Raw genomic sequence first — 14788 nt, forward strand, 5'->3', positions numbered from 1 at the left:
CCCCGGCACCAGTACAGGGTGGGGGCTGACCTGCTGGAAAGCAGCTCTGCAGAGATGGTCCTGGGGGGGTCCTGGTGGACACCAAGTTGACCATGGGCCAGCAGTGTGCCCTTGTGGCCAAGAAGGCCAATGGTATCCTGCACTGCATTAGGACTAGCATTGCCAGCAGGTCGAGGGAGGTGATTCTCCCCCTCTACTCAGCCCTAGTGAGGCCACATCTGGAGTGCTGTGTCCAGTTCCAGGCTCCCCAGTACAAGAGAGACATGGCACTACTGGACAGAGTCCAGCGGAGGGCTACTAAGATGATTAAGGGACGGGAGCTTCTCTTCTGTGAGGAAAGACTGAGAGAGCTGGGCCTGTTCAGCCTGGAGAAGAGAAGACTGAGGGAGGATCTTATCAACGTGTGTAAATATCTGAAGGGAGGATGTGAAGAGAATGGGGCCTGACTCTTTTCAGTGGTGTCCACTGACAGGACAAGAGGCAACAGGCACAAACTGAAACACAGGAAGTTCCGTATGAACATGAGGAAAAACTTTACTGTGAGGGTGACTGGAACAGGTTACCCAGAGAGGTTGTGGAGTCTCCATCCTTGGAGATATTCAAAAGATGTCTGGATAGAGCCCTGGGCATTGTGCTGTAGGTGACCCTGCTTGAGCAGGTGGGTTGGACTAGATGATCTCCAGAGGTCCCTTCCAACCTCAACCATTCTGTCATTCTGTGATTCTGTGTAAGGGAAATAATTAGACAAAAAGAGAAGATTCAGGTGGGATGCTGGAAGATCCTTCTGCACAATTACAACTCTATAAGGCTATGAAACAGTTACCTCAAACACAGAAGCCTGACCTTTTGCAATATAACTGCTCTGGACTTCAGAAATGGCAGAAGGTATGAATGTGGATTATCTATGGGAGGTTTGGGCAGGTGCAGATTACAATGACACACCATTTTTGGAATTTCAGGCTTCCCTGCATATTTTCTTCTCCTGAGAGGGAAAAGAATTTTTCCAGCCTGGCTCTTTAATCATTATTTTCTTCTTGCCACTCCATGTTCAAATATTTAACCAGCCTCTATTCAGCCTCCAATCAGCCTCCAATTTTCTTCCTTATCTCATATTTAGTTCAGACTTCATCTTTCATAAAGTCACCAAATTCACTTTAATCTCAGAGATTTACTGGTTTCATTGCTAAAATTCCAAACTGGTTGGTCTATAGTGATATGCAGGCCTTCCACCTTATTCTCAGGCTATTGGGTGACTAGAAGAACCTTCATAATTCTTTGTATGGTAACAACCTTTTGTTTAAGTATGGAGAAGCAGGTGGTCTGCCGGCTCGGGCTCAGGGATATTAGCTAAAGAGGAAAGCTGCTGGTCTTTTTTTTTTTTCTTTCTCATTATCTGCTCTGTGTCTTCACAGAAAATTGCAGATGACCTGACCCATCTTGAAGACTGGGAAATCCTGTTTGGGAGATTAATTAATTTGGGATTATTAGTTTTGCAGAGAATTTACAATGTGCTCAGAAACTTTCTGGAGTTATTTCTGGAGGGAGCCTAAATGCAATCTGAATGGCAAAGCCATCTTGCTCGTCAGGTCTTTCTACAATTTCTCACTCTCCTCTGTTAGACGTAGAGTAACCTCCAGTGTTCCCTGGAGCAGCTACTATATGGTAACTCACTCTTAGACTTCTGTTCTCTTTTTCTAGACTGACCTCACTCATTTTAGATATAATTACTTTTGAACAGTTGAACTATAATTGAGAACCAAGATAAACATTGTCCAGAGAGGGACGATGCAGATTTCCAGCCTACTAAGTATTTTGTAAACATTAAGATTCAATGCCTTTGGTTAATTCTTTGTTTTTTCTAGGAGCACCAACTGACAAGACTGGTAATTTTTAAGGCTTGATCACCATTCCTGAGGAGCATTCCTGAGTAACCTGCTAAACCTAGCAACATTTCATATATGTCATCTGTTACCAGCAATGCATGAACTTATTGTTCCTTCTACAGTTACCTCAGGCAACTACAGGTTGAAGGTAAATCCTAAAATGGTATATTGTGGGATAACTGTTTTTTTTCAGTCACTGCATATCTTGCCTGCCTTCTGCAGCTGCAAGGCTGAAAGTTGCATCTCAGCCTAGAGTTCTTCTCTTGATTTGTGGAAGGATGCAACCTACTTGCTTGTTGAAATATTATTCCATGCTGCTGCTGAAGGATGCAGCTAGACTCTGCTCTCTTTCTTGTACGCATTGCTGTCCATTCCTAATCACCGGAGTCACTGGAGTCTGCATGAGTAGAGAGAGGCAGTAAAGCTTTCAGAGCAGTCTCCTTGTCCATGGGGTGCATGGAAACCAAGCTAAATCATACGAAGTGAACTTGCCAGACTTGGGTGGAAGGGTTTCTCCCACCTTTTTCTAGGATACTTAATTAGGATCAGGACTCACTTCCCACAGTTGATTTAAGAGAAATGATGATCCCCATGCCTTCCTTTAGTGTTTCATAAATGTTAACAAAGCTTGAGACTAGCATCCAACTACACACACATGATTACGCTTGTTTCCTTCTGCTCTAAGCAGCAGTGGAACAGAGGTACTGGACTGTATTACCCACTGAACCATTTAGGGGCAATTACAACCATTCTAGCCTGTCTATCTTTTTAATAAAGCAGATATTATGTGGCTCACAAAGCTGAGCAGCTGATAGCACTACGTAAGATGTTATGCAGTGACAGGTAATGCTGGGCAAGTGTTCACCATAATATATTCAAGCACACTTCAGTCCTGCTCTGCATTTCTCCTGTTCTTTCGTCTTTGGTTTCTACATGCCCTTTTGCAGACGCAGGTCAGCAGAGAGACGTTGCCCTTTTCCTGATTTAGTTCTTTGACCTCATACAGCTCCAGTGTAATATCTGTTAGCAAGATCCTCTGTTATTCCAACTTCGTCCTTTCAGCACGTCTGCCAGTAACTTTAGGCTTGACTTGTCATTTTCTTAAGCACAGCCTGATCCATTAAAAGCAGATGGAGTGGTTTTCATTCTCTTTTTATGAAGCATGATGCTGCACGTTGTTAGTACATTTCCTTAGGCTATCACCTTATTTAACTTTAAGTCAATAAGCTGATGAAGAGGAACCTTTTTCCTTTTTTCATTTTGGCAGACTAAGCTGACTGGGTACATATAGAAAGAACTCCTGTGGCTCCCAACATCAGAGAAAATTACAGTGGGCATGCAGCCAACTTTCCCTTTTAAAAAAAAAATATTTATTTCTATTAACAATGATGTCTTTATTTTCAAAGTTTCCAGAAGGACCATTATGCATTGTACTCAACTGAAGCTTCCATGCTGGAATGGAGCAAGATGAAATGTTTGAATACTTAATTAAGATTATTTTTCGACCCAAGTTTCCTGGTTAAAGCAGAGGGATGGGAGTCAAGCAGAAAGTGTTGTGTTCTGCCAGCGTATCTCCATCTGTCGGAAAGAGAGGAGTGTGTTACTGAATTCTGTCCTTTGACAAGAATCAATGATCTAGTCTACATGAGACTGACTGATGAGACTGAAATTGGAAAGGAAATCCAGAAACAATGTGTGGAATTCATGCAATTCCTGAATGGAAGATCAGATGTAGCCTGCTGGAAAATTCTGAAGCCTGGCAGTAGAAGAATTGAAGGTAATTTGGCAGCTGTAACAAAGTCTAGTCAAGTACAGTAGCTGTTGCACAATTACTCTGGAATCACAAATTACCATCTGAGTCAGAATTATATTTCCTTTGTGAAATTTTCACCAGCTCTCCAGTCTTTTAAAAACTGAACTGTGGATCTTCTGGTTATGCAAAATGTCTGAATAGGTGGATCATTCACATATGTGTCTTGCCATTTTTCAAAAGTGTCTGTTATCTTGAGAACAGAAAACTCTTACCCATTTTGAAGTCTGTTTTGCTCATGCAGCAAAATTTGCTTCCTCTGAACACTTCATTTGTTGTAAGGCTATCAATGGGCAATTTTTATTCTTCCAGGATCTGGGAATCACCCCTGCTCCAGGCCTCCAAGGATAGTGATGGTCAGGCTATTCAGAAACTTCTTGCTGGTAAAGCCTGTGGCAATCATCAGAAAGGTAGGGCCCCTTCTTGTGCTAGCCTTGTTTGAAACACTTGTGAGAAGAAAACGTCTAGGGCCTGCATGTTTGGAGAATAGGCACATAGCTGTATCTGTAGCAGATAATGAACTTGTCAGGGTGGAGTGGAGATGGCTCGATAATGGGGATTCAACACTGAACTTGTTAATTTGATATTGTCTCTCTAGGTGCATTAGGGGAGATAGCCCTTCATGTGGCTGCCTTGTATGATAATGTGGACACTGCTCAAGCTCTGATGGAGGCAGCCCCACAGCTCGTCAGTGAAGTAATGACATCTGAGCAGTATGCAGGTAAGAATTGAAAAGACAATTTCAGAACACCCAAATGGTCCAGAATGGTACAATATCTGGGTGCATCTGCAGATGTATCTAGGATCCAAAGCAGCCACTAGAAATGACATACACAAGGAAGTTATGTTTTATTATCCTTTGACTTTGTTGTATAACACATCCGGATACTCTGCTTTCGCTTCAGGAAGTAAACCGATGCTGATCTAAGGTTGAAAAAAGTAAGGAATATAATCTAGTGATTTGTGTGGTAAAACTGGATATTTACAATTTCCCTGTCATTTCCCTACAAGGCTCTGCATTTTTTTTGTGCCTCAGTTCCTCCATCTTTAAAATATCATGAATTTTTTTCAGAGCCATAAACAAAGGCCAATGAAAAGTTTGATGAATTAACATTTAAAAAATTCTTTTAGATACTTGGATAGAAACTGTTACAGATGTGTAAAGTTTTTAGAATTTTACACTTTTACATAAGTGTAAAACTATTAAAGAAGCATAGAAAAATAACTGGAATAAACAAAGCACTAAAACACTTTAATGAGAAATGCTGAGAATGAATATTATTCATTCTGAGTGGCAATTCTTTCAATGTTGTAGTATCTGTCTTTGGGCCAAGATAAATTAAAGACTGCATGGATGAAACACTAGGCCAGATGCTGTGCTGCTTCTCATAGGAGAAAATCCAGAATGTCTTCTACTAAGTCACTCCCAACAAGTGAATGAGATGAAAGTTTGAGCTGAGGATTTTAAGAGAGTCTAAGGAAGTTAGGCACGTTATCTTCACAGTTCCATGCATATTCGATGTTGATTCCCATGGAAATCTTTGAAACGCCTATATTTTCCCAAGCAGCTCTCTCAGTTTTTCACTAATAAAATAGCTCTGTCTGTGTTATGGGTTTCTAATTGTTGAAGTGCCTCTGGCACCCTTGGTATGATGTGGTGGACACAAAGGAGATTGTCTATGTGTTGCAGGGAAGACTGCTCTTCCCATTGCTGTAGTGAAAAAGATCTTCAGTCTGGTGAAGGCAATGGTGGAAGAGCGGACTGATGGCAACAGTCCTCAGGCCACTGGAAATGTTTGCAGGCACAACAGTTACAATCTCCTCTACTTGTGAGCTAAACTGCTGTGATGCCTTTTTCTTTGACATGCTCAGGGTTTAATAAGCTAGCTGGGTATCTTTGCATCTCTTTTCCTTTTCTTCTTTCTTTTTTAGCTCTCTCTCTACTGAATAGCATGTCTGTGAGTCTTCCATAATTCCTTACTTCAGAATTGCCAGGGAAGGCAAATCTTGTCAGAGAACTGTGTTCCAGAAAATCAGTCTTCATTAAAAAAGAAAAAGGAAGAAGTCTTTAGTCCCTGTACTAAAATTTTCCAAACTGGAACTAATTGTTACCCATCGGCAGAGGCCTGTCAGAGCCTGCAGAAGGCCTGATACAGTAAAGGGAAGTACCAAACTTTAATTCTGGGCATTAACTCCAAAATATAATGATAATGATACTGGCAAGAACTGTTAATGATTTCACTTTCACCCATTATAGCAGCTTCTTGACTAAACTGAAACTTCATACCATGTTTTCTCATGTGCCCAAGAGCATCAGCTCTTCCGTACCAGCTATCAAAAACTTTAGTAACCACAACTGTGAATGCAGTTATGCAATACATAATTCTGAAGCATGTGGAAAGTAATACCAAACCAAAGCCAGCATAACAAGGAACAGAAGAACAAAAGGGCAAACTGTGCAAAAATATTCTCTTTGTTGAATCATGTCTTCTTCTCAGATAGACCTGTTGTTCTGTGTGCTCACGCATGGTGTAAGGTAATATCTGATATCAGCCAGAGCTTCACAGTTTGACCCTTAAAATAATGCAGAGTGCTTTGTGTCAATGATAATATTCATTCAAAATACATCTGTCTCAAAGAACATGATATGAAATATCCACCAAATTTCTTATCTACTGTTTTGAAATTAAATAGTTGCCTCAGAATGCACAGAGACTAGTGATTTAATCATCTGTCTTTTCAATTTCTTTCTCATGTAAATGAATTTGTTTCTCCTGTTCTCTCCTATAGTGTTCATGTCATGTCATCTCAGCTTATTTGAAGCATATGACAGTTATGGAGAGCAATTTTTAAAAAAGATCCCAGGAAATCTAACAAAAAGTAAAGGAATGAAATTTAATAAGAAAAAGTGTAGACTGCATATCGGGAAATATTTCTGATAGTAAGTAACGCAGGCTATGAACTATTTCCCCAAGGAAATCAACAGCGATTTCAAAGCACTAGTCACTTAAAAGTAGGGCAGACAAAGTTCCTGAAAAAAATGAAAAAGAGGAATTATATGTTTAGTTGACAATAAGTGAGGCGCTCTCTTGACACAAAAATTCTATCTTTCTATTGTAAAGAACTGTCTCTGAAGCGTTGGAACGCCTCTTCTGACAGGATTTGGCAAGACAGAGAAGATGAGATCAGAGCTGTGGCTTGTTGCGGGAAAGAGAATCATTGTTTTTACTGTACTGTTCAGCTGAACTCCCTTCAAGAGCAGAAAAACTCTTCAGGACAGATGGAAAAGACTTCAAGACAGGAACTGTTATTTTTCATCTCCAAATTCTATGATTTGCTTTTCATGTTTCTTCTCTCTGTAAAGTTTAGGTTTTCCCTTAAGGTATTACTGGGTTGGATTGTCAGTTGGTATAAACTGGAATAGTGCAATAAATGTCATTTGTTGATGTATACAATAATCTAACCACTATATTAAGGAATTGTCAATGTTACTATATGTGACAGTAATCAAATGTGTTTAGGAAAGAAATTTACTGCCACTGAACCTTCAATTCTTTTTCAGTCAGAGATCTGTGATGTGTATATATATGCATATATGCACTCTGTGGAAGGATTCTTAGGCTTACACTTCCATTTTTTCCCTGATAATATTAAAATCTGCTCCTACTGAAGTTAGCATCACAGATCTTTCAGTCTCACAGTTTTCAGTTTTCTATCCTAAATCTGCTGCTGAGCCAACTGTTTAACTCAGATTGAGAAAACAGGAAAGCTTTAGAAGAGGGTTACTAATCTCTCCATGCACTTCCTTAATGAAAGTAACAATTGAGAGAGTTAGACATTTTCCAGACAAAATCTGCTAGAGATGGTGGGCTTGCTTACTTCCTATACTACTCGTGATTACTTCACTATAAATATAGCGACATATTATTGAAGCAAAGGTATTTCAGGTGAACTGCTTTTCTCAGGAAAAAAATTATCTTTGTGAATAGAGCCAATATGAGACTGATGCACTCCTTTACATCCTACTCACACTCTAAAATGGGATTGAAGTGGGATGTAGGCCCTGCACTGCTTCTCTGTACATGATGAACTTCTTATACATGAATGCTAAGTAGGTACATCCACTCAGGTTCCATTTTGCCCTGCCAACAGTGATCATAAGTAGGAGTTAAGATTCTAAATAGGAGTTAAGATTAGTATAAACCATTCCTCGTCCTTCTTGTTTATCCTTTCTGATATTTCCTCTTTGTTATCCTTCAGTTCAGCTTTAAGGTTTATATTTCATTATATGAATCAATTGTCCTTTTCCATCCCTTTAAAAGCAAGGGGGATTGCTCCTTCCACTCCTGTCTCCTTAACGAGCACAAAGATGAAAGCCTGAGAAAAAATGTGTTATAAATTATGACTCTGTTTGTGCAGACTATCTTCACTGCTGCTTCTATGGCACCCTCTTAAGCACAACTATTTAGCCCTGTTTTTTAGGGCTTTGCTGCATTTTCAGTCATTTTAAAGCTATAGGTCCAAAGCAGTTTCTTAGTTTCAAAATTCTTTGTGAATTTACTGCATGCTGTTTCAAAGTGATTCTTATGTGCTTACTGCCCATCCTGGAAGGTCTTCTTACTCTCTCCACCTTCTTCTCTGAAATATGTACATCTTTCATTTGCTCTCCTTCACTCTAAGATTCTTGTCAAAACCATTTTCTGTCTTTCTGAGGCAATACCTCCAGATTCCTGTGCTACTTTTGCTCTCAGCAAGTCATTTTGGGATCCTGTTGTGAGAATTTTAAATAAAGTGGTGTTGGGTGGGCAGAGACACTTTTTTGACATGCAAGTTTTTTCTGACTTTTTACATTATTTGTGCAACTTCATGTTATTTCCCCCATACCCTTTAACTATTCTTCAGGGGAATACACTTCATCTTTTGCTGCCTGTGCTGGGAGTGAGGAAGTTATATGGTTACTCATTGATATTAGAGCTGATGTCAGACCACAAGACTCTTTGGGTAAGAACTGTTCAGTAGCCTCTTTCAGTTTTACTTAAATGATGTACTTTCAAACAGTGTATCCCCTATTCTCAAATTGTGACTGCAGTCATGTCACTTTAAGAGTGTTGAAGCATGAGATTCAAAAAGTCAAGTGAAAGGCAGTGAAGAAGGATGGCCATGACTTATACATAGCATATGGCCCTTCCATAAGAATATGGTCCATGTCACAGAATCACAGAATGGTTGAGGTTGGAAGGGACCTCTGGGAATCATCTAGCCGAACCCCCCTGCTCAAGCAGGGTCACCTAGAACACATTGCACAGTACTGTGTCCAGACAGCTTATGTCAAGACTTATGGAGACAATCTGTAGGGAACATGGGGCACCTGAACTCTCCAATTTCCAGAAGTCAAAGGTCTGTTGATGTCCAGAGCCTTTGTGAAAGAAACCCTATAATATTAGTTTTGGTTTAGTCAAGCCTGTCCCCTATGGCAAGGCCCAACACTGTAGCGATGTGCATATGAAAAATAATGCCAAAGACTGGAATTTCAAAGTTATAAACCCTGCCAATGGAAATGCTGGAAAAAATAATCTATGCTGGAGAAGCTATGAACCTAGAGCTGTCTAGATAGATAAATGCTCTGCTCCAAATTCCTATTCCTAAATCAGAAATGAAAGAGGCTTTTTCACTGATAGCCTATCACACCCATTCCAGGTCAGCAACAAACTAATTAAAACTAACTAAAACCCTTTCGATAATATATTTTTGTAAACTGAAGGCCTTTAGTTGGCAGCTGCTGTCATTATGTTTTCAAGGGGATGTGTTTGTAGCTCACTGAGGGGATACAGAATGCTAACAAATGGCTCTCTCTTACTGGACCTGAGTGGGGACTACATCAGTCTGTAATTTCTGAGATAAGTTTTTTTTCTTACTGTTTCACAGAAGAACTCATTTTCTATCTGACCTCTATAGGCAACACTGTTCTCCATACCCTTGTTCTTCAGCCCAATAAGACCTTTGCCTGCCAGATGCAGTCTCATCCTGTCTTAAGAGAAATATAACATAGGGCTGGAAGCCCTAGACCAGATTCCCAACAACAAGGGGCTCACTTCATTCGAACTGAGAGGGATAGAAGGAAACACCATGGTGAGTATGTGCATAGCATTCAGCTTACCTAAAACTGTTGTCACCCTATCACCTCCTGAACTGAAGATGTTGATTGATTACCTGCATATGGGACCACTTAGCTACTGAAATGCAGCTGCTCAAGGGAAAATGTGATGAGACTGGACCTGTGCTGATCCAGAGAGAACTTCTCAGCTCCTGCATCATCATTAGCATGTTACATCATACAGAGTATCAGAGTATTGTTCCATCAGAGCACAACAGTAGGATGCTTAACTTGAGAGCCTTGAGGACGCTAAGAAGGGCTCACTGAAGAGGCCATAGACATACAAAGGAAGCATGGCTGCCTTGTCCTAATGTTTGGGTTAAAATTTGATGCTGTAGTTTATGGAGACAATCAGGTTATGCTGGCCAGGGCCATGATAACACAGTCTTTTTTTGTTGTTGTTGTTTCCCCCCCCCCCCCTCTTTTTCTGTTAGCTTTTTACATCATCTTCCAGACACAGGATCCTGATGAACTGGACCACTTCTGCAACTACCCCATGGCATTTTTTCGCATCTTTGAGCTCTTCCTCACCATCATTGATGGACCTGCCAGCTATGAAGTGGACCTACCCTTCATGTATGGCATTGCTCATTCAGCCTTGGCTGCTATTGCCACTCTCCTTATGCTCAACTTGCTCATCACCATGATGGGCAAAACCCACTGGAGAGTTGCCTGTGAATGGTATGAGCTTTGGAGAGCACCGGTGAGGTACTATCCAGCTACATAACTCCCTGTTGTGAAGAGTGTGTTGGAAAGGACAGACAGTTTGTCAGGTCTGAAAGGGGCAGAGTTGGGGTCCCATTGCATATAAGGCATGTTTATTTGAGAAGAATTGTGGATTTTCTTATGGAGGGAAGAACTGAATTCTTATGAGCGAAGGTGAGACCTCACCAGATGAGCAGTACATATAGATATTTCATGAATTCAAAGGTGCTTAAAAGGGTATATTGTATCTTGGATACACTGGTCACATTGCAGTTATGAGAACGCCCTCCTATTTCTTCTGTTTCTCCATCCCTCAATGCCTGTCAGATATTTATTTATTTACTTATTTAATTACTGCAGGTTGTTGCCACTATGGTCATGTTGGAGAAGAAACTCACACGATGCCTGTGGCCTCATTCTGGAATCTGTGGCCAAAACTATGGTCTAGGCGACAGATGGTATCTCAGGTAAGCCCTTTTAAATTAGACAACTAAACATGGTAAATTCACATGTGTAAACTTATTGGGGAGGACTGTTCTACCCTGTTCCAACACACTGTTCCTGTGTAAGAAACCTCATCATGCAGGATATGGTTGTTGGAATTTGGTGTGGAGTTCTGAAACCTGAGTGTGGGCAAGAACGAGAAAAAAAGTTATAGGAATAAGAACTTTAAAAACCTTGTTGCATTATATTTGGCCCCACTCCCATACCCCAAGTGCAGTATTTTTATCTACAGTTCATCATGAAGGAACAGAGGAACATGAGGAACAGAGTCTAGCTTACAAGGGGCTTAAGTAAATGTCTCAGCATAATTACACCTCCTAAACCCTCATTGTTAGAAAATGTCTCTTCATGTTTAATCTTGAGCATCATCCAATTCTTCCTCACTCACTCCCACTCCTGAATTCTTTAAACAGTCTCTATGTCTTACCTAAGCATCTTGGAATGATATCCAGGTGGCATGGAAAGACCAAATTATTTCATGTTGTTTGAGCTTGTCAAACAAAGTAATCTTTTATATTACTTTGTGATAAAGGGGGGGGGGTAATAGATAATAAGCTATAAAATAAGGGGGGATATTATTGTTCTCACACCCTGATCAGAGAGAAGCATGCACAGAAAACAACATTATGTAAACTAAAAAACTTGAACCAAAATCAACTGGAATAAATTGATCCTGAATGAATTTAGGCTAGAAGCTAAAAGAAAGACTTCAACAGTGAGAACAGTAACAGTGCTGTGACCCATCACAATATCAGTTTGTTTTTTTTAAAAACAATTACTTTTAAGGTCAGAGTTATTCAGTTTATAAATGGGATCATATAAAACGATGCTCAAAACAGCAAAAGATTTATTTGATGATCCAGGAAGTCCTGGTAGCCTTATACAAAAAGAGCAAAAGCATATCTTCAGCCTTTCTGTGGAGAAGGCATCATCTCACAGCCATGAGGAAAGGGAGCATACCTAAGCTGGTAGTACTAAAGGCTGACTTTACATTTCAGCTGCCTATTGCACTGCACCCTGATGGGGCATGACAGAAGTCACATGAATGTTACATTGATTTTAAGATGTATATTCTTGCTTAATAACTTAGTATTCTTTCCTGGAGAGATCTAACAAGCATCCTAAACTTGAAGAAATGCAGTTTAGCAGTCTGAACAATAAACATTATATCCTTACTAAATTCTGTGTACATGAAGTTAAACAGCTGTTCACATGAACTTAAACACATTTCCTAAGCTGACATTTAGTTTCCCAATGGATAGGTTTGATTGATTGACTAATTTTTCAATTCGCAATAATATTTCTCCAATCAACTAATTAAATTGTTTCTCAGTACAAATTGCAGCCAGCCCAGCTGTACTGCAGAGTACTGCTATTTTTACTGTAGTTCTCTTCAATGGGGAAAACCATATTGGTTTTGATAATGATTAGTATTTTTATTCTTTAACACTTTATTTTGCTTCTCACTGCATTTGAAAATAGGAGCAAAGATTTTGCTCTGTATTCTAAAACAGCCTCCCCCCACTTATATTAAACCAAGGACTGAGAAAATTATACTTGCCCCAAAGGAGAAACCTTTTGGAAAGTTATGAGTCTGTAGAGATGACAGATTATAATACAGCAGTTTTGTAACTTAAGTTATAGTTGAAGCCTTAGGATACATTATAAATATTGTTCTTTTAACATGGCAAAACTAATAGATCTATCTTTAAAAAACTTCTTTTAGTGCCTTCTCATTCACATCTGTAAAACTAGCTGATTTTTCTGAATAAAATGTATTTTCTTTCTTTTTTTTTTAATCTTCTGTTTGCTTGCAAAGTCAGAGTGGTTCAAATGGGACTAGAGTCTATTCTCATCAACAGAATTGTTTATAAATGGTCAATCTGTTACAGCTGTCCAAATGTATGGACAACAGTAGATTTGCATAGAAGTTAGCAGAATGTAATGTGAAGACAAGTGGGTTGCATGGATGTAACTAAAAAAATCTAGTTTTAGCCTGCATCATGTCTAATTTCTAGTGCCATTGTAAGCTAGAAAGAGTCCAACTTTACTTAGTTTGGCCTAACTTTAAGGGATTAGTTTTCAGATGCAAACAGTTTTATCCTTGTCAACTAAGCACACTTGGTCTGCTATCAGAGACATAATTAACAGCCCAAAATTCATTATCTAGTTGGGCATAGGTGCCAACCCATTATACTCATATTTGGGACAGTATCTGCTCCTAGAGTAGTTGAAGAAAAGACCATACTACTCTGATTGTTCAAGGAACAAAAGCCATGGCAGAAATTAAAAAGCTTGGTATCGTTTCAAGTTGCGTATACCAACTGAGAATATTTCAGGAAGGGAATTTTCCTTTTTTATCACCTAGAAAAAGGAGGTAAGATATGTAAGCTACAGGACTCTTCCAGGGTGGTTAAGTCTTCTCTTCAGTCCCTCAGGTAGCAGGGCACCAGGGGGAGTAATTTCTCTCTAAACAGGTCTGAGAGCTGCAAAACGACAGGCTGTAGAAATGGGCACAGCTAATGTCACATTACCTCAGTGCAGCAATTTCACTAATACTGAAGTGGAACTGTTTCATACACAGAATGTTATGACCCTGAATGCCAGAGCATAATGTAAATCCTGGAGGAGGTGCCATTTCTTCAGTATAGGGTTGGAAAGCAGAGGATTATACTGTAGTTCTTTAGTAGGACATGAGGTTTGCCCTGCTATGCTACCTTTTAAGGACATTCAGATTCAAAACTACATGTGGTCTACTGTCCTTAGAGTGCTCCTTAGTTATGAATGGTTGGTAGTGTGGGATGCATGTGAACAGCTCATTGCTTTGCCCCCTCTAGCCTCAGCTGGTTTCAGGGAAGAAAGACCCAATTGTGTCCTGAACCCAACACTGTTGCTTAGCTCCACCTGTACGTGCAAGGGCTATGTAGTGACTGCAGAGAAACTGCCCAAGGCCGAATGGATTCAGGATAATTCCCTTCACTTATACTACCCCCGAATTAGAGTCACTGGCTGCAATCCCTGACCAAAGGAGATCCAGCATGAGGGACAGCCCCACCTTTGTCTGCTAAGGTAAGTTCCTTGGTGCTGCTCATCATTTCCCACCATACACAGAGGTTTCATTCAGCTTAATAAAATCTGAATTGTCTCAGACTAGGGGAGCTACAGCAGCTTCTTTCTTTCCTAGATGCTAAAGATGTTTATACTAAGGGACAGATACTCTCTCAGCTCTCCATCAGAGCCATGTAGTATTAGCCAGCTGGGGCTCCCCCCACTAGCCCTAGTATAGTGCTGTCACAGTAAGTGCTAATGCCACGTTCCCAAACTTTAAAAACAAACAAAACAAAAAAAGGATGCTGCAGCCCATGTCATCTGTACATGCACTTGGGAAACGTGTGTGCCAAAACCACAGAAATCGCTGTGTAACTCATACCATCAATGAGCCTTTCTGCAACATCATTCCAGGTGTGGGCGCAAAAATCTTAGCTTAAGAGCTTGTCTTCAAATACCGTGGGTGAGCATGGCCTACTTGTGACACGACCAAGCCATGACTCGGTGAGGCAGATGTGGACTGACATGTAGCTCCTGGCTCAATTTCATTTGGCTGCCTAAGTACAGTAGGTAGGAACTTGCTTGGCTGATGTGCTCTTTGGCAACATGATAATGAATTGTCACACTGCAGCAGAGTCGATTGTCTGTTTGGGAGACTGTCCAGTAACAGACACCAAAAAGGCG

General features: G+C 40.2%; 1 protein-coding gene across 1 annotated transcript in view; it reads right to left on the bottom strand.

The window, feature by feature from the left end:
* Nucleotides 1-550: 550 nt before the first annotated feature.
* The window catches only part of LOC106497239 (ephrin type-B receptor 5), a 100038-nt gene continuing 85800 nt past the window's right edge, over nucleotides 551-14788 (bottom strand). Inside the window, exon 17 of the mRNA XM_013958093.2 lies at nucleotides 551-723. Within this exon, the coding sequence (XP_013813547.1) occupies nucleotides 711-723 (13 nt within the window). The 3' untranslated portion in view covers nucleotides 551-710. The remainder of the gene's footprint in view (nucleotides 724-14788) is intronic.

The sequence above is a fragment of the Apteryx mantelli genome, chromosome 1 (assembly GCF_036417845.1).
Source record: "Apteryx mantelli isolate bAptMan1 chromosome 1, bAptMan1.hap1, whole genome shotgun sequence".
NCBI classification, from domain to species: domain Eukaryota; kingdom Metazoa; phylum Chordata; class Aves; order Apterygiformes; family Apterygidae; genus Apteryx; species Apteryx mantelli.